Below are 20,287 nucleotides of genomic sequence, written 5' to 3'. Positions count from 1 at the left end.
ATGCCAAGACGAGAGTAGGCACATTTACTATTTAATGCAACAATTTTTGTAACAAAACTAGCGGTAGAGATGAAAATGTGATGGAAAAACTTAAATTCTTTAGCGGGATATTAAAACGTAGGCGAAAACGTACATTTTGTGTGCACTACCTCATCACGCACTGATTTGTATCTGCAACAAGTTTGTTTGGTGGAAACACAAAATATGCAGATTTTAGAATATATGGAAAACTAGATACAAACTTGCCCATTCTTTGCAAAACAAGAGAAGACGCTTCAAAAGAAAACCGAGATGAGTGTATTAAAAGATAAATACATAGACCGAATATACAAAACATTAACCTGTTAGGGCTAGGGGGCAGTATTTACACCGCCGGATAAAAAATGTACCCGATTTAATCTGGTTACCACTCCTACCCAGTAACTAGAATATGCATATACTTATTACATATGGATAGAAAACACCCTAAAGTTTCTAAAACTGTTTGAATGGTGTCTGTGAGTATAACAGAACTCATTTGGCAGGCAAAAACCTGAGAAGGTTTCATGCAGGAAGTGGCCTGTCTGACAAGGTGTTGTTGTTCTTGCTTCTGTTTATTGAAGAGTCAGGATCTTAGCTGTAACGTGACATTTCCTACGGCTCCAATAGGCTCTCAGAGCCCGGGAAAAACCTGAACGATGACGAGGCAGCCTCAGGCTGAAACACATAATCGCCTTTGCCAAGTGGCCCATCAGAGGACAATGGAATTAGGCGCGTGCCCGATTCGACCCAGTGATATATTTTCCTTCGGCTGTTTATCTAATTGCAGATTCCCGGTCGGAATATTTACGAGAAAAATGGCATAAAAATTGATTTTAAACAGCGGTTGACATGCTTCGAAGTACGGTAATGAAATATTTAGAACTCTTTTGTCACGAAATGCGCCGTGCGTGCGACCGTTATTTACCATTGGGATAGTGTCTAGAACGCACGAACAAAACGTCGCTGTTGGAACATAACTATGGATTATTTGGGACCAAACCTACATTTGTTATTGAAGTAGAAGTCCTGGGACTGCATTCTGACGAAGAACAGGAAAGGTAAGACCATTTTTCTTATAGTAAATCTGATATTGGTGAGTGCTAAACCTGCTGGGTGTCTAAATAGCTAGCCCTGTGATGCCGGGCTATGTACTTAGAATATTGCAAAATGTGCTTTCACCGAAAAGCTATTTTAAAATCTGACATATCGAGTGCATAGAGGAGTAATGTATCTATAATTCTTAAAATAATTGTTATGCTTTTTGTGAACGTTTATCGTGAGTAATTTAGTAAATTGTTAGTAAATTCGCCGGAAGTTTGCGGGGGGTATGCTAGTTCTGAACGTCACATGCTAATGTAAAAAGCAGTTTTTTGATATAAATATGAACTTGATTGAACAAAACATGCATGTATTGTATAACATAATGTCCTTGGGTTGTCATCTGATGAAGATCATCAAAGGTTAGTGCTGCATTTAGCTGTCTTCTGGGTTTATGTGACATTATATGCTAGCTTGAAAAATGGGTGTCTGATTATTTCTGGCTGGGTACTCTGCTGACATAATCTAATGTTTTGCTTTCGTTGTAAAGCCTTTTTGAAATCGGACAGTGTGGTTAGATAAAGGAGAGTCTTGTCTTTAAAATGGTGTAAAATAGTCATATGTTTGAGAAATTGAAGTAATAGCATTTCTAAGGTATTTGAATAACGCGCCACAGGATTCCACTGGCTGTTACGTAGGTGGGACGACCCTAGAGAGGTTAATGTTAATTCATTTTATTGAGTTTTATTTAGCTATTTGTACGCTACTGTCACATTTTTGGCTCAATATATTTCATGATGTGTAATGTATGCAATGATGCCACATCTTGATTTAGTTCATTATTATAGGGCAAGCATTAAAATAAGCCGCCTCAACTTTTGTAGCCATAGGTGATTATATGTCTATAGGAGCTGATTCGTTGTCAGTATTGTGGAATAATTCAAATTTTAAGGTAAGATTGGAAAGGTAGAACACTGATCAGAGAGCAGCCCTGCCTTTCTTTCGATCCTATCAGTGTCGACACATGCCTCAACAGCGCACTTAGCAAACGTTCTCTCTGCATGTTGTTTTGGGAAATGCGTGTTACATCTTCGGCAGTTGTAGGAAAGATGCATCGTTAAAACACGCTAAGCCTAAGTTCCATCGCTATCGGGAAACCGGAGCAAGATATTTTTAGGCGGGAACTGAATCCATGAGAGAACCATCCAATGAATAAATGTATAATCCATTGGAGACATTTTTGCCTGAATAAGAGAACAACATAAGTCCTCATAAGTCCTCAACTGGCAGCTTCATTAAATAGTACCCGCAAAACACCAGTCTCAACTTCAACAGTGAAGAGATGACTTCGGGATGCTGGCCTTGTAGGCAGAGTTCCTCTGTCCAGTGTCTGTGTTCTTTTGCCCATCTTAATCTTTTATTTTTATTGACCAGTCTGAGATATGGCTTTTTCTTTGCAACTCTGCCTAGAAGGCCAGCATCCCGGAGTCGCCTCTTCACTGTTGAAGTTGAGACTGGTGTTTTGCGGGTACTATTTAATGAAGCTGCCAGTTGAGGACTTGTGAGCTGTCTGTTTCTCAAACTAGACACTCTAATGTAGTTGTCCTCTTGCTCAGTTGTCCCACTCTTTTTATTCTGGTTCGAGCCTGTTTGAGCTGTTCTGTGAAGGGAGTAGTACATAGCGTTGTACGAGATCTTCAGTTTCTTGGCAATTTCTCGCATGGAATAGCCTTCATTTCTTAGAACAAGAATTGACTAACAAGTTTCAGAAGAAAGGTCTTTGTTTCTGGCCATTTTGAGCCTGTAATCGAACCCACAAATGCTGATGCTCCAGATACTCAACTAATCCAAAGAAGGACAGTTTTATTGCTTCTTTAATCAGAACAACAGTTTTCAGCTGTGCTAACATAATTGCAAAAGGGTTTTCTAATGATCAATTTTCCTTTTAAAAGATCAACTTCGATTAGCTAACACAACGTGCCATTGGATCCCAGGAGTGATGGTTGCTGATAATGGGCCTCTGTACGCCTATGTAGATATTCCATAAAAAATCTGCCATTTCCAGCTACAACAGTCATTTACAACATTAACAATGTCTATACTGTATTTCTGATCAATTTGATGTTATTTTAACCTGTTAGGGCTAGGGGGCAGTATTTGCACGGCTGGATAAAAAAATGTACCCGATTTAATCTGGTTACTAATCCTACCAGGTAACTAGAATATGGATATACTTATTATATATGGATAGAAAACACCCTAAAGTTTCTAAAACTGTTTGAATGGTGTCTGTGAGTATAACAGAACTCATTTGGCAGGCAAAACCCTGAGACAGATTCTGACAGGAAGTGGATACCTGATGTGTTGTATTACCTTTAAACCTATGCCATTGAAAAACACAGGGGCTGAGGAATATTTTGGCACTTCCTATTGCTTCCACTAGATGTCACCAGCCTTTACAAAGTGTTTTGAGTCTTCTGGAGGGAGATCTGACCGAACAAGAGCCATGGAACGATGATGGCCCATTAGACACCTGGCGCGCGAGTTCATGTTGGGTACCCTCGTTCCAATACGTTATAAAAGAGAATGCATTCGTCCACCTTGAATATTATTCATGTTCTGGTTAAAAAAGGCCCTAATGATTTATGCTATACAACGTTTGACATGTTTGAACGAACGTAAATATATTTTTTCCCCTCGTTCATGAAGTGAAGTCCGGCGGGCTTAGATCATGTGCTAACAAGACGGAGATTTTTGGACATAAATGATGAGCTTTTTTTAACAAAACTACATTCGTTATGGACCTGTGATACCTGGAAGTGACATCTGATGAAGAGAATCAAAGGTAATGGATTATTTACATAGTATTTTCGATTTTAGATCTCCCCAACATGGCGGCTAGTCTGTATCGCAACGCGTATTTTTCTGGGCGCAGTGCTCAGATTATTGCAAAGTGTGATTTCCCAGTAAGGTTATTTTTAAATCTGGCAAGTTGATTGCGTTCAAGAGATGTAAATCTATAATTCTTTAAATGACAATATAATATTTTACCAATGTTTTCTAATTTTAATTATTTAATTTGTGGTGCTGACTTGAATGCCGGTTATTGGAGGGAAACGATTTCCTGAACATCAACACCACAGTAAAACGCTGTTTTTGGATATAAATATGAACTTGATAGAACTAAAAATGCATGCATTGTCTAACACAATGTCCTAGGAGTGTCATCTGTTGGAGATTGTAAAAGGTTAGTGCATAATTTTAGCTGATTTTATGGTTTTGGTGACGCCTGTCTTTGAATTGGCACAACATTACACACAACTCTTGTAAATGTACTGTCCTAACATACTCTAAATGTATGCTTTCGCCGTAAAACCTTTTTGAAATCGTAAAACGTGGTTAGATTAAGGAGATGTTTATCTTTCAAAGGGTGTAAAATAGTTGTATGTTTGAAAAATTTGAATTTTGACATTTATTTGGATTCAAATTTGCCGCTCTTGAAATGCACCTGCTGTTGATGGAGTGCACCACCTAGCCCATAGAGGTTAATGGACAACAAATGTGCTTTTCTTTAAAAAACAAGGATATTTCTAAGTGACCCCAAACTTTTGAACGGTAGTGTATATTTACGCTTAGAAGTCTTTGTCTGTCTGCTCTCTGTTGAAACCACTCGATCCGTCTGTGACGAATAGTTCGACCCAAAGCCTCTGGTTGTGTAAGTCTCTGTTTGTCCACCAGAGGTCACAATGTCCTCAGTTGTAGTTGACCTCTTTGTCTCTGAGCGTTTGTTAGACTGCATACATCAGAAGTACACACGCGATGGTCTTGGTCGATTTTACTAGACTAAAGTACTTAAACAGCTGCAGACTGATGTAGTATTTAACTCCTTCACTCGAAAGTTTGAGTCTTATCATTTTCTGGTCTGGTAGTTTTAAACCATTTCAACATATAGCCACTGCTCCATGCTTTCTGGTCTAATGTAAATTGTTAGCAGTCCTTTTATGCACTCGCCTTGGAGGGCAGTTCCATCACGTTGCCACATTGTCTGTGCTCACATGGACGTGGTCACTGACTCTGCAAAAGCTTACATGAAAAACAATTCTCCTCTAGAAGGTTAAAATCACATTACATATTCACACAAATAGCTTCGTATTGAATCATATAAGTTTTACAACATTTAGATGTAAATCGGCTAACTGGGACGTATACATTTGTAGAGTTACAGTTATTTAGTTATACCGTCCCTTATGATATCACAAAATACACTTTCGATAGGATTTACTGTTAGGATCCCCACCAACCATTTCCCACATTCTTTATTTTAGGAATATTGTTCCATTATCCACTTTTGGATGTTAGAGTTTTGGCGGCAGATTCTCTCTCTACACACAAAGGATTTTTTCCTTCTCCATATTGCAGGTCCAGAGAGAGAGAGTTTACGACTGGTTGTTGAAGTCATAAAACCGGCCCACTTCCCCCCTTCCTCTCTGGTGGGAGAGAGCGGGGGCTCTCTTTGATCCTCACCCAGGAGGGAAAGTCATGACACAGGTATTAAATCTATTGTCAAATGTCAACATTTTTCTCCTTAGAATGCACTCATATATACATTTTCTTATTGTATCAGGTATATTTTTTGGATATTTTGTGTTAAAATAAAGAAATGTGTCGGCTGTATTTGCATACAGTATATGAAACATGAACATAAAAAGGTGGATCAGGGTTGCATCCACCAAACACTTGCTCAAATCAAATCATAAAATCAAAGTTTATTGGTCACGTACAAAGATTTGTAGATGTTATCGCAGGTGCAGCTAAATGCTTGTGTTTCTAGCTCCAAAAGTGTAGTAATACCTAGCTCTGTCTGCCCTACGTACACTCACCTACGCTGTCTAGACTGCCTCATAAGTTACTGTTGTTGTCACGTTTTCTTGCATAATTCAACAAGTGTTTCAATAGCAGGATACCCTCAGATAAAAAATCAACACGCATGGCTCTAGGTTATACCAATCTAAACATATTTTACATTGTTTTGCGAGATCAGACATAATATCACTCACTATAATCCGAGTGTTCATTTTCGGAAGTGTGTAATCTAACGTGAACCATCAGATCCTCCTCTCCACCCACTCCGAGTTGGGCATCTCCGGCGCGGCCCACGCTTGGATTGCGTCCTACCTGACCGGTCGCTCCTACCAGGTGGCGTGGCGAGAATCCGTCTCCGCACCACGTGCTCTCACCACTGGTGTCCCCCAGGGCTCAGTTCTAGGCCCTCTCCTATTCTCGCTATACACCAAGTCACTTGGCTCTGTCATATCCTCACATGGTCTCTCCTATCATTGCTACGCAGACGACACACAATTAATCTTCTCCTTTCCCCCTTCTGATAACCAGGTGGCGAATCGCATCTCTGCATGTCTGGCAGACATATCAGTGTGGATGACGGATCACCACCTCAAGCTGAACCTCGGCAAGACGGAGCTGCTCTTCCTCCCGGGGAAGGACTGCCCGTTCCATGATCTCGCCATCACGGTTGACAACTCCGTTGTGTCCTCCTCCCAGAGTGCTAAGAGCCTTGGCGTGACCCTGGACAACACCCTGTATTTCTCCGCTAACATCAAGGCGGTGACCCGATCCTGTAGGTTCATGCTCTACAACATTCACAGAGTTCGACCCTGCCTCACACAGGAAGCGGCGCAGGTCCTAATCCAGGCACTTGTCATCTCCCGTCTGGATTACTGCAACTCGCTGTTGGCGGGGCTCCCTGCCTGTGCCATTAAACCCCTACAACTCATCCAGAACGCCGCAGCCTGTCTGGTGTTCAAACTTCCCAAGTTCTCTCATGTCACCCCGCTCTTCCACACACTCCACTGGCTTCCAGTTGAAGCTCGCATCTGCTACAAGACCCTGGTGCTTGCCTACGGAGCTGTGAGGGGAATGGCACCTCCGTACCTTCAGGCTCTGATCAGTCCCTACACCCAAAGAAGGGCACTGCGTTCATCCACCTCTGGCTGCTCGCCTCCCTACCTCTGCGGAAGCACAGTTCCCGCTCAGCCCAGTCAAAACTGTTCGCTGCTCTGGCACCCCAATGGTGGAACAAGCTCCCTCACGACGCCAGGACAGCGGAGTCAATCACCACCTTCCGGAGACACCTGAAACCTCACCTCTTTAAGGAATACCTGGATTGGATTAAGTAATCCTTCTAACCCCCCTCATCCCCAAAAAAGATATAGATGTACTATTCTAAAGTGGTTGTTCCACTGGATATCATAAGGTGAATGCACCAATTTGTAAGTCGCTCTGGAAAAGAGCGTCTGCTAAATGAAAATGTATATTTGTAAACATTTCAACTGTATTAATAATAAAAAATCTACACGCTTAGCTCGAGATTACACCTATCTAAACATACTTTACAGTGTTTGCGAGATCAGACATAATGTCACTCACTATAATCCGAGTGTTCATTTTCAGAAGTGTGTAATCTACTACAACTGTATTAATAATAAAAAATAAAGTTATCTTTCTTCTGTTTCTTGTGATGTAAGTGTCAATACAGAGCTTTAAATCTTCGACAAAGCTTTTGCATTCCAATAAATTCAACGGTAAGACAATATATTCTATTTAGCCCATTTCAGCCATTACCAGGGTGTGTTGGACAGGTCATTACAATCTAGAGGCGAAAGAAACGCACACCTATTTAGGCGAGGTGCTGGCTAGCGGAGTGAAACACTTAAAAAATAAAGGAGCGCCGCACACTCTAGGAGCTCAGATGCAAAAATATGTATGTCCAACGTTTCGACAGACAAGCTGTCTTCATCAGGGTATAATGACAGGTCATTACAAAGAATTCCACGGTCGTAATATTAACGGGGAAAAATAAAAGGCACAAGCAAGAATACGATAGAGTCACAGGTGTAAAATTAAAGCAATCAATCAAGTGACAAGTGGATTTTGCACCCCTCAAACACAGGAAATAGATGGCTGAAAAAGTCAGATCCTCAAGTGGGCAGGGCATGCGCGTTGCTCATAATATTGTTGTATATCGACTCGGAAGTTTTAAAATTGATAAATTAGGGGCAGCTGAAGGGGAGAGTAAATTTAACCAACCATGGAAGTAGAGTTGAAGTCGGAAGATTACATACACTTAGGTTGGAGTCATTAAAACTCGTTTTTCAACCACTCCATACATTTCTTGTTAACAAACTACAGTTTTGGCAAGTCGGTTAGGACATCTACTTTGTGCATGACACAAGTCATTTTTCCAACAATTGTTTACAGACAGATTATTTCACTTATAATTCCCTGCATCATAATTCAAGTTGGTCAGAAGTTTACATACACTAAGTTGACTGTGCCTTTAAACAGCTTGGGAAATTAAAGAAAATGTCATGGCTTCTGATAGGCTAATTGAAATAATTTGAGTCAATTGGAGGTGTACCTGTGGATGTATTTCTTGGCCTACCTTCAAACTCAGTGCATCTTTGCTTGACATCATGGGAAAATCAAAAGAAATCAGACCAGACTTCAGAAAACAATTGTAGACCTCCACAAGTCTGGTTCATCCTTGGGAGCAATTTCCAAAAGTCTGAAGGTACCACGTTCATCTGTACAAACAATTGTATGCAAATATAAACACCATGGGACCACGCAACCTTCATACAACTCAGGAAGGAGATGTGTTCTGTCTCCTAGAGATGAACGTACTTTGGTGCGAAAAGTTCAAATCAATCCCAGAACAACAGCAAAGGACCTTGTGAAGATGCTGGAGTCAACAGGTACAAAAGTATCTAAATCCAAAGTAAAACAAGTTCTATATCGACATAACCTGAAAGACCGCCCAGCAAGGAAGAAGCCACTGCTCCAAAACCGCCATAAAAAAGCCAGACTACGGTTTGCAACTGCACATGGGGACAAAGATCGTACTTTTTAGAGAAATGTCCTCCGGTCTGATGAAACAAAAATAGAACAGTTTGGCCATAGTGACCATCATTATGTTTGGAGGAAAAAGGGGGAGGCTTGCAAGCCGAAGAACACCATCCCAACCGTGAAGCACGGGGGTGGCAGCATCATGTTGTGGGGGTGCTTTGCTGCAGGAGGGACTGGTGCACTTCCAAAAATAGATGGCATCATGAGGGAAGAAAATTATGTGGATATATTGAAGCAACATCTCAAGACATCAGTCAGGAAGTTAAAGCTCGGTCGCAAATGGGTCTTCCAAATGGACAATGAACCCAAGCATTCTTTCAAAGTTGTGGCAAAATGGCTTAAGGACAACAAAGTCAAGGTATTGGAGTGGCCATCACAAAGCCCTGACCTCAATCCAACAGAAAATGTCTGGGCAGAACTGAAAAGTGTGTGCGAGCAAGGAGGCCTACAAACCTGACACAGTTACACAAGCTCTGTCAGGAGGAATGGCCCAAAATTCACCCAACTTACTGTGGGGAGCTTGTGGAAGGCTACCTGAAACGTTTGACCCAAGTTAAATAATTTAAAGGCAATGCTACCAAATACTAATTGAGTGTATGTAAACTTGTTACCCACTGGGAATGTGCTGAAATAAATCAATCTCTCTACTATTATTCTGACATTTCACATTCTTCAAATAAAGTGGTGATCCTACCTGACCTAAAACAGGGCATTTTTACTAGGATTAAAATGTCAGTAATTGTGAAAAACTGAGTTTAAATTTATTTGGCTAAGGTGTATGTAAACTTCTGACTTCAACTGTATGTAGATTTAATATAAATTCAAAAACAGAATATCACTTTAAAAAAGTGTGTGCTTGAGCTAATGATAATAATTATCCAAATAAATTGGTAGCGTAGACTTCTGACTTTAGTTTTATTTCAGTATACATGGCAGCTAAAATCTAAATTGCTTATACAATTCAACATATACTGCTGATGACAATGGTGCTATGTGTCAACAGACATTGAATTTATAGTCAATCCACATGGTGGGAATTTATTTAGGATAATTTGATAATTACTTTAGATGATAATGCTATGCACGTGACAATTAGTTCACACATGGTGTAAGAAGGTGTTATATCTGCCTTGTAAGGTGGGATGGAAAGGAATCCCCAAAACAAAGGGCCATACCTATAAATGATGTTTCTGATTGAAAAATAACCTACACACTGAGGAATGCTGTTAGGCCGAAACGTCTGTGTATGCTATCCTGGTGCAGTAAAAAGTAAGTTTTATGCAACATCTTTTTGAGCGTGGACCCATCACACTTTTTTTTTGCTTAAATCAACAGTTGCACAGAAATGTATGATCATGACAAACACATATTACTGCTAGTTACAAGAAAATTCCTCATTCAATGTTGCTTCACTTGATCTATCCAGTGCTAGTCTGGTCCTTCAAGTGACCGAGACCAGATCTGAAAGCCAGGACTCTCATTATCGTTAAATGAAAACTGGACTCAGGTGACACTGACTATTATTGACAAAGTGTTGACAAGCAACCAGAAGAATGTCTTAGTGTACTTACTGGGTGGCTTGTTGGCAGCCAGATTTTTGAAGTGACTGCCTTTGATGATCTCCACTGAGAGACGGCCCGTGGTAGCATTGTAGACGAGCCCTACCAAGATCTCTGGTGTGGAGCCTTGGCTGGCTGACTGGAATGAAGAGGCACTTTCGCTGCAGGACATCTCCGATATACTAGCCTGGGATTCACCGCCCTGCTAGCACGTGGGTGGACAGATGGACCAACAAGAAGGTCAGTGAATTTTCAGGGCCTGCATCTCAGAGTAGGAGTGCTGATATAGGATCAGTTTTGCCTGAATTTGTCATAATTAATACAACTGCATGGACAGGGGGTGACTTGATCCTAGATCTTTATAAATACGGGCCTAGGATTCAATGTTAGTGAAATTTGTAAGGAAGTAAGGTAAGGAATCTACATTCTTATAATAAAAATGCAGAAATACTGTAATAACTGGCAGACATGCTCTGACAAACTTTTGAGAGAGCATTGGACAGTAAAATGTGAAAGTTGTTAGGGTTTGTATGGGTTTCTCTGTTTTGGACTATGTTCATCACCCTTTACAAAGGGCTGACTATCACAGGTCATCAATTTCTCACTATTTAACTACATAACTCAAATCAAATAACTGATGTTTGAAATGTGGAAAAGAATCCAGGCAAATACCAGAATGTAAGAAATAAAGTCTTCATGTATTATCCAGGTAGGTTCTTAGTAAGTACATGACAAAATTACCCCAGGAACAGCATTCTACCATGACAGCTGTTGTGTACAGTAAATGATTGAGGCCTAGCTTTTCCTTTGATCTACTCACCGGGAAGGCACAGCAGGGGTCCAGTATGACCGGCACCGACATCTTGCCTTGCAGGTTGAGCTTGGTGAGGTAGAACACCTTCTCTCCCAGCACCTTCTCTTTCTTCATCCGCCGCACGCTGTAGAGACGGAATCGAATGGAGTAGTTGCCGATCATCTCTGACTCCACGTGACTGAAGCGGAAGGTCTCTGTGAAGACCGGGCAGGGCCCTTTCTGGATGCACGTCTTCGCCCTCTGCTTTTTTGTGGGCAGCAGCACCAGATGTACCTGCCAGGCAACGTTGCCTGTACGCTTGAGGGCCGGGATGTCTGTTGCGGCCGTGACCGTCACCGCTAGCCGCTGGTCCTGGGAGTCGTAGTCGAACACCACGTCCAGGGTGCCATATTTGGCCAGGGGTTCCGGTTCGTAGCCCTTGGGGAGCTGAGACGCTGATCCCCGGGCTGACATGTCCTAAAGAGACACATTACACCACACAAGAAGTAATGTACAAAAGATTGGCAAACACAATACACATTTTTTTAAGTCTACACCGCCATACGTATGATCTATCATACGTTATGCAGTCATAACAGCTCTTGTACTATTTTTACATTGCTAGTCACTTGAACTAGAGAAGTACTGAACATTTGCTTGAAACTGAAAAGCCTTGACTATCACAAACACTTGAGCTACAAAAGAGATCCTAAAGACTCAACCTCTAGTTTCTACTTGGCTGAACAGGGTGAATTGGAGGATTTGAACTATGGGAGGTGAAATGGATCAGGACGATCAAAGTTACCTTATGTTTTTGACGTAGTTTATCGTTGCTCTTGTACCATGACCTGTATAAGGGCTTCTGTCAGATAAAAACATAGCATAAATTTATGAAGGAAATCTATCAGACAAAATCCGGACAGTGGTGTAAATCACATTTATAAGGCTGTTTCAAAGGCTGGATTACAATCTGATAATTTAGTCCCTCCTTCTGCCCTTGTTGGCTCCCCCCTCGCAGATCTGAAAATACTTCTTGATAGCAATATAGCAATAGCTCAACAATGTGGGGTGCCGTTTTCAACATCTTGTTTACATCCATCCAATCCTTCCCAATCTCTGACGGTGAGGGGTTAACAGGGAATTTATTGGATTGGAATTCAAGCAAAGAGAGTGGGACATTTATTGGGAGAAATAGAGGTTGAGAGACTTTGGCTATCTGTGTGCATGTGTGTGTGGTCATGAAGCCCAAAATAAGTGTTTCATTCCGATCATTTCTTCCCACCACGGCAGTCTCATGCATGAAAAATCTACAGGTGCAAAAGGAACTTTAGAATCATATTCTATAGACCCCACACCAGGCATGACTAATATCATAGTCAGAAAATGCAATAATCAGATTACCAAAACAGCTTTACATCATCCTCTGAGCTCTAGTCTTGTCTATACCATAAGGTTTCTCAATCAAAAGACTTCAATAACCTTTCTTCTTTCTTTTCATTTAAGCCTCTTGCTCCTTTGTGAAGGAATGGGGGACTCTGTAGTGGGTCGGAAGAAACCAAAATCATCCGGTTTTCAGGAAAAAAAGAGAGGAAGAGATGAAGCCTTTAAACCGGTTTCTTCCGGTTTCTACTGACCCCGCTCAGGCGTTTCTTTTACACCTGCTACATTCGGTTACTCTGTAGTGATTCAGAGAGAGAAGTTGAAAAGTAAAATGGCCTCAAATGTAGAAATATATATTTTTCCCCCATGTGGTTTCCATGGCAGTTGGTCCTTCTTTTCCATGTGGTTTTCATGGTTTCAGTCATGTATAGAGTGCATTTCTCTTTTATTTTGTTGTTTTGTTGTTTTTTAACTATCGTTTGGCGTACTAAAATATCTGGTAACACTGTATTTTAAGGTACACATCAATGTGGGACTAATGTATGTAGATGAATTAATTTAAACAACTGAACTTCCATATATACTTTCATATACACTGAGAGTAAAACACTACTATTATTGAGTTTTGCCCTCAGAACAGCCTCAATTCGTCGGGCTGGACTCTACAAGGTGTTGAAAGCATTCCACAGGGATGCTGGCCCTTGTTGACTCCAGTGCTTCCCACAGTTGTGTCAAGTTGGCTGGATGTCCTTTGGGTGGTGGACCATTCACAGGAAACTGTTGAGCGTGAAAAACCTAGCAGCATTGCAGTTCTTGACACACTCAAACTGGTGCTCCTGGCACCTACTACCATACCCCGTTCAAAGGCACTTCAATGTTTTGTCTTACCCATTCACCCTCTGAATGGCACACATACACAATCCATGTCTCAACTGTCTCAAGGCTTAAAAATCCTTCTTTAACAAGTTACATCAATAAGGGATCATAGCTTTCACCTGGATTCACCTGGTCAGTCTATGTCATGGAGCAGGTGTTCCTAACGTGTTCCTAACAAAAGAGCAGGTGTTCCTAACGTTTTGTAAACTCAAAATGGGCCAGCATCCCTGTGGAATGCTTTCGACACCTTGTAGAGTCCAGAGGGGTGCAACTCAATATTACGAAGGTGTTCCTAATGTTTGGTATACTCAGTGTGTACGTCATATAGCCAACATTCAAGTCTGATATAAACAACCAGTGGCTACCTGTCAATAAGAGCCCAAACTGTTTTGAGCCCCACCTGTTTAACAAAAGATTAAACAATATTTAAAAAATAAAATGTTTTTGTTGCCCTTTTTTGTATGTTATTTTTGCATTAATATGTGCACATATCAATTTGCAAACAATGTAAAAAAAATGTCTCTGAGTTAATAAAGCCAAAAAAGACAAACATGGTCTCTTTTTTGCTTTCTTGAGTAAGGCAGCTCCAAAATGCAGGTCCAAGCCTGGGTTTAAGGGTCTCTTTTCCAAGCTTAAAAGGACACCTTGGGGCAGAAAAGGTTGAATACATTGGTCATGCTGTCAATTCCCCATGACTTCTGCCACATTCAAAACAACTGGAATCTCAGAACTGGGAAATCCCAGACTTCAGTGAGTTCCCTTTGTCATCAAAGTCTGCCATTCTCTGGATTTATGGTACGTTCAAGACAACTGGGAACTCGGAAAAAAACGAGCTCCGACTAGGAAAATACGCTGTGAACTCGGACTTCCAAGTCGGGAACTATGGCCTCTTTCTAGAGCTCCGACCTGACGACCATCACTGACGTCATGATTCAACCTTTCTTTTGTTCAGAGTTCCCAGTTGTCTTGAAAGCACCATAAATCCAGAGAATGGCAGACTTTGATGACAAAGTTTGATGACAAAATCTGCCCACAAGAAGGATCGCCGCACCACCTTCCTGTTCAAGTGAGCACAGCACAACAGGGTGAGTCCAAATATGAATTGTATGCTACTGCATAAGTTATGTAATATGCCAGGGATATATGTATTCTGTAGCTAAGGAATTAACACTAAGTGTATGTTGTGTAGTAAGCTGTTAGTAGCCCATGTGCCTCACCCTAATAATTTGGTCCCTTTCCCCCTCATAACTTAGCCTACTGTTCTGACTTGGTAGTGCACATGTAGCCTATAGCCTGTTTTAGAAAAATGTCATCATTGAATATTGAGCTATATACACTGCTCAAAAAAATAAAGGGAACACTTAAACAACACAATGTAACTCCAAGTCAATCACACTTCTGTGAAATCAAACTGTCCACTTAGGAAGCAACACTGATTGACAATACATTTCACATGCTGTTGTGCAAATGGAATAGACAACAGGTGGAAATTATAGGCAATTAGCAAGACACCCCCAATAAAGGAGTGGTTCTGCAGGTGGGGACCACAGACCACTTCTCAGTTCCTATGCTTCCTGGCTGATGTTTTGGTCACTTTTGAATGCTGGCGGCGCTTTCACTCTAGTGGTAGCATGAGACGGAGTCTACAACCCACACAAGTGGCTCAGGTAGTGCAGCTCATCCAGGATGGCACATCAATGTGAGCTGTGGCAAGAAGGTTTGCTGTGTCTGTCAGCGTAGTGTCCAGAGCATGGAGGCGCTACCAGGAGACAGGCCAGTACATCAGGAGACGTGGAGGAGGTCGTAGGAGGGCAACAACCCAGCAGCAGGACCGCTACCTCCACCTTTGTGCAAGGAGGAGCAGGAGGAGCACTGCCAGAGCCCTGCAAAATGACCTCCAGCAGGCCACAAATGTGCATGTGTCTGCTCAAACGGTCAGAAACAGACTCCATGAGGGTGGTATGAGGGCCCGACGTCCACAGGTGGGGGTTGTGCTTACAGCCCAACACCGTGCAGGACATTTGGCATTTGCCAGAGAACACCAAGATTGGCAAATTCGCCACTGGCGCCCTGTGCTCTTCACAGATGAAAGCAGGTTCACACTGAACACGTGACAGACGTGACAGAGTCTGGAGTCGCCGTGGAGAACGTTCTGCTGCCTGCCACATCCTCCAGCATGACCGGTTTGGCGGTGGGTCAGTCATGGTGTGGGGTGACATTTCTTTGGGGGGCCGCACAGCCCTCCATGTGCTCGCCAGAGGTAGCCTGACTGCCATTAGGTACCGAGATGAGATCCTCAGACCCCTTGTGAGACCATATGCTGGTGCGGTTGGCCCTGGGTTCCTCCTAATGCAAGACAATGCTAGACCTCATGTGGCTGGAGTGTGTCAGCAGTTCCTGCAAGAGGAAGGCATTGATGCTATGGACTGGCCCGCCCGTTCCCCAGACCTGAATCCAATTGACCACATCTGGGACATCATGTCTCGCTCCATCCACCAACGCCACGTTGCACCACAGACTGTCCAGGAGTTGGCGGATGCTTTAGTCTAGGTCTGGGAGGAGATCCCTCAGGAGACCATCCGCCACCTCATCAGGAGCATGCCCAGGCATTGTAGGGAGGTCATACAGGCACGTGGAGGCCACACACACTACTGAGCCTCATTTTGACTTGTTTTAAGGACATTACATCAAAGTTGGATCAGCCTGTAGTGTGGTTTTCCACTTTAATTTTGAGTGTGACTCCAAATCCAGACCTTCATGGGTTGATAAATTGTATTTCCATTGATCATTTTTGTGTGATTTTGTTGTCAGCACATTCAACTATGTAAAGAAAAAAGTTTTTAATAAGATTATTTCTTTCATTCAGATCTAGGATGTGTTGTTTAAGTGTTCCCTTAATTTTTTTGAGCAGTATATATATCATTGAATATTGAGCTTTCATTGTCTGGCGCCAAAGAACATGGCTGACGTTTCACATTCTCCCAACCAATTGTGCTATTGTTAGTTTTTTTTGTGTTTGTGTATCTTATTTTTTTACTTCATGTGTACATAATGTTGCTGTGACCGTCTCTTATGACCGCAAAGAACGTCTGGACATGAAAACAGCGAATACTCACCGCGGACTTGAAGAAACTTTTTCCTTTAACGAGTCCAACGAGAAGGATATTCTGCTTTCACTGGAACAGGCCCAGATCCACGCCTTTTGCGTGAAGAAAAGACACAGGAAAAGGGGCTGCAGAGAGGGCAGCCTTCTGAGAATCTGTAGGCGAGCGAGTAAACTCCCATTGCCATCCATTCTTCTTGCTAACGTGCAATCATTGGAAAATAAAATTGATGACCTACGATTAAGATTATCCTACCAACGGGACATCAAAAACTGTAACATCTTATGTTTCACCGAGGAGTGGCTGAATGACGATACGGACAATACAGAGCAGGCAGAATTTTCCATGCACCGGCAGAACAGAGACGCTGCCTCTGGTAAGACGAGGGGTGGGGGTGTGTGTCTATTTGTCAATAACAGCTGGTGCGCAATGTCTAATATTAAAGAAGTCTCGAGGTATTGCTCGCCTGAGGTAGAGTACCTTATGGTAAGCTGTAGACCACACTATCTACCAAGAAAGTTCTCAACTATATTATTCATAGCCATCTATTTACCACCACAGGATGAAGCCACCACTAAGACCATTCTCAACCAGCTCTATAAGGCCATAAGCAAAGAATAAAATGCTCACCCAGAAGCAGCGCTCCTAGTGGCCGGGGACTTTAACGTAGGCAAACTTAAATCAGTTTAACCAAATTCTTACCAGCATGTCACATGTGCAACCAGAAAAATAAAAATCCTAGACCACCTTTACTCCACACACAGAGGTGCATACAAAGCTCTCTCCCGACCTCTATTTGGCAAATCTGACCATAATTCTATCTTCCTGATTCCTGCTTACAAGCAAAAACTAAAGCAGGAAGTACCAGTGACTCGCTCAATACGGAAGTCGTCAGATGACACGGATGCTACACTACAGGACTGTTTTGCTAGCACAAACTAGAATATGTTCGGGATTCATCCAATGGCATTCAGGAGTACACCACCTCAGTCAGCGGCTTCATCAGTAAATGCATCGACAACGTCGTTCCCACAGTGACTGTACGTACATATCCCAACCAGAAGCCATGGATTACAGGCAACATCTGCATCGAGCTAAAGGCTAGAGCTGCTGCTTTCAACGAGCGGGAGACTAAACTGGACACTTAAAAACTTCTTAGGGATCAAATCCCTTTAGCAGGATCGATTTGACAACATCCGGTGAAATTGCAGAGCGCCAAATTCCAATACAATTTCTATAAATATTTAACTTTCATGAAATCACAAGTGTAAAATAAAATAAAGCTTAACTTCTTGTTAATCCAGCCGCTGTGTCAGATTTCAAAAAGGCTTTACGGCGAAAGCAAACCTTGCGATTATCTGAGGACAGCACCCCGCATACAAACACATGAAAATCAGATTTCAACCAGGCAGGTGCGCAACAAAAGTCAGAAAAAGCAAAATAATATATGCCTTAGCTTTGAAGATCTTCTTCTGTTGGCACTCCAAAATGTCCCAGAAGCATCACAAATGGTATTTTTGTTTGATAATGTACTTCTTTATGTCCCAAAAATGTCCATTTATTTGGCGCGTTTGATTCAGAAATACATCGGTTTCAACTCGCCCAACATGCTTACAAAGTACCTAATAAGTTACCTGTAAACTTGGTCCAAACATTTCAAACAACTTTCCTAATCCAACCTTAGGTACCCTAAAACGTATATAATCGATCAAATTTGAGACGGGAAATACTGTGTTCAATACCGGATAAAAACAACATGAAGCGCGTTCCAGGTCACGCGCACCGAAAGACTTGAGTCCATCTGAGTGACACATGGAAAGAACAGGACTACTTCTTTTTTTTCAAAAGAAAAACATCAACCAATTTATAAAGACTGTTGACATCTAGTGGAAGCCATAGGAACTGCAACCATATTCCTATTAAAAAGGGCTTCCCATAGAAACCTAATGGAAAACAGATTGACGTCCAAAAAATGTTTCCCTGGATGGATTGTGCTCGGAGTTTTGCCTGCCAAATCAGTTCTGTTATACTCACCGACATTCAAACAGTTTTAGAAACTTCAGAGTGCATCTCCTAGCTTCTGGGCCTGAGTAGCAGGCAGTTTACTTTGGACACGCATTTCATCCGGATGTGAAAATAGTGCCCCCTACCCATAAGAAGATTTATAAAATAAATCTCACTATGCCCTCAGACGAACCATCAAACAAGCAAAGCGTCAATACAGGATTAAGATTGAATCCTACTGCACCGGCTCTGACGCTTGTGGGATGTGGCAGGGCCTAAAAACTATTACGGATTACAAAGGGAAACCCAGACGCAAGACGCCCAGTGACGCGAGACAACCAGACGTGCTAAATGGTTTTTATGCTCGCTTCGAGGCAAGCAACACTGAAGCATGCGTGAGAGAGCTGTTCTGGATGACTGTGTGATAACGCTCTCGGTAGCCGATGTGAACAAAACCTTTAAACAGGTCAACATTCACAAGGCCACAGGGCTAGATGGATTACCAGGACGTGTACTCCGAGCATGCGCTGACCAACGAGCAGGTGTCTTCACTGACATTTTTATCCTCTCCCTGCCCGAGTCTGTAATACCAACATGTTTTAAGCAGACCACCATAGTGCCTGTGCCCAAGAACACAAAAGTAACCTGCCTAAATGACTACTGACCCGTAGCACTCACGTCTGTAGCCATGAAGTGCTTTGAACGGCTCACATCAACACCATCCTCCCAGAAACCCTAGACTCCACTCCAACTTGTATACCGCCGCAACAGATCCACAGATGATGCATTCTCTATTGCACTCCACACTGCCCTTTCCCACCTGGAAAGAAGGAACACCTATGTGAGAATGCTATTCATTGACTACAGCTCAGCGTTCAACACCATAGTGCCCTCGAAGCTCATCAATAAGCTAAGGACCCTGGGACTCAACAACTCCCTCTGCAACTGGATCCTGGACTTCCTGACGGGCCGCCCCCAGGTGGTAAGGATCTGCCACACTGATCCTCAACACAGAGGCCCTGGTGCGTGCTCAGCCCCCTCCTGTACTCCCTGTTCACTCATGACTGCACAGCCAGGCACGACTCCAACACCATGATTAAGTTTGCTGATGACACAACAGTGGTATGCCTGATCACCGACAACAACAGGACAGCCTATAGGGAGGAGGTCAGAGACCTGGCTGGGTGGTGCCAGGACAACAACCTCTCCCTCAACGTGATCAAGAGAAAGGAGATGATTGTGGACTACAGGAAAAAGAGAACAGAGCACGCCCCCATTCTCATCGACGGGGTTGCAGTGGAGCATTTTGAGAGCTTCAAGTTTCTTGGTGTCCACATCACCAACAAACTAACATGGTCCAAGCACACCATGACAGTTGTGAAGCGGGCACGACAAAACCTATTCCCCCTTGGGAAACTGAAAAGATTTGGCATGGGTCCTCAGATCCTCATAAGATTCTACAGCTGCACCATCGAGAATCCAGAGTGGTTGTATCACTGCCTGATATGGCAACTCCTCGGCCTCCGACTGCAAGGCACTACAGAGGGTAGTGCGAACAGACCAGTACATCACTGGGGCCAAGCTTCCTG

The 20,287-nt window shown here is 42.5% G+C and overlaps 1 protein-coding gene across 1 annotated transcript in view; it reads right to left on the bottom strand.

Annotated features, from left to right (window-relative positions):
* syt14a (synaptotagmin XIVa) overlaps positions 1-20,287 on the bottom strand; it is a 101,005-nt gene that overhangs the window by 23,404 nt on the left and 57,314 nt on the right. Inside the window, exons 6-7 of the mRNA XM_082957615.1 lie at positions 11,362-11,811; positions 10,554-10,743 (exon numbers count right to left, since the gene is read on the bottom strand). Coding sequence (XP_082813741.1) covers positions 10,554-10,743; positions 11,362-11,811 — 640 coding nt within the window. The remainder of the gene's footprint in view (positions 1-10,553; positions 10,744-11,361; positions 11,812-20,287) is intronic.

The sequence above is a fragment of the Salmo salar genome, chromosome 11 (assembly GCF_965601325.2).
Source record: "Salmo salar chromosome 11, fSalSal1, whole genome shotgun sequence".
Classification (NCBI taxonomy): domain Eukaryota; kingdom Metazoa; phylum Chordata; class Actinopteri; order Salmoniformes; family Salmonidae; genus Salmo; species Salmo salar.
The sequence above is the reverse complement of the archived record's forward strand: the minus strand, read 5'-3'. Positions and strand labels throughout refer to the sequence as shown.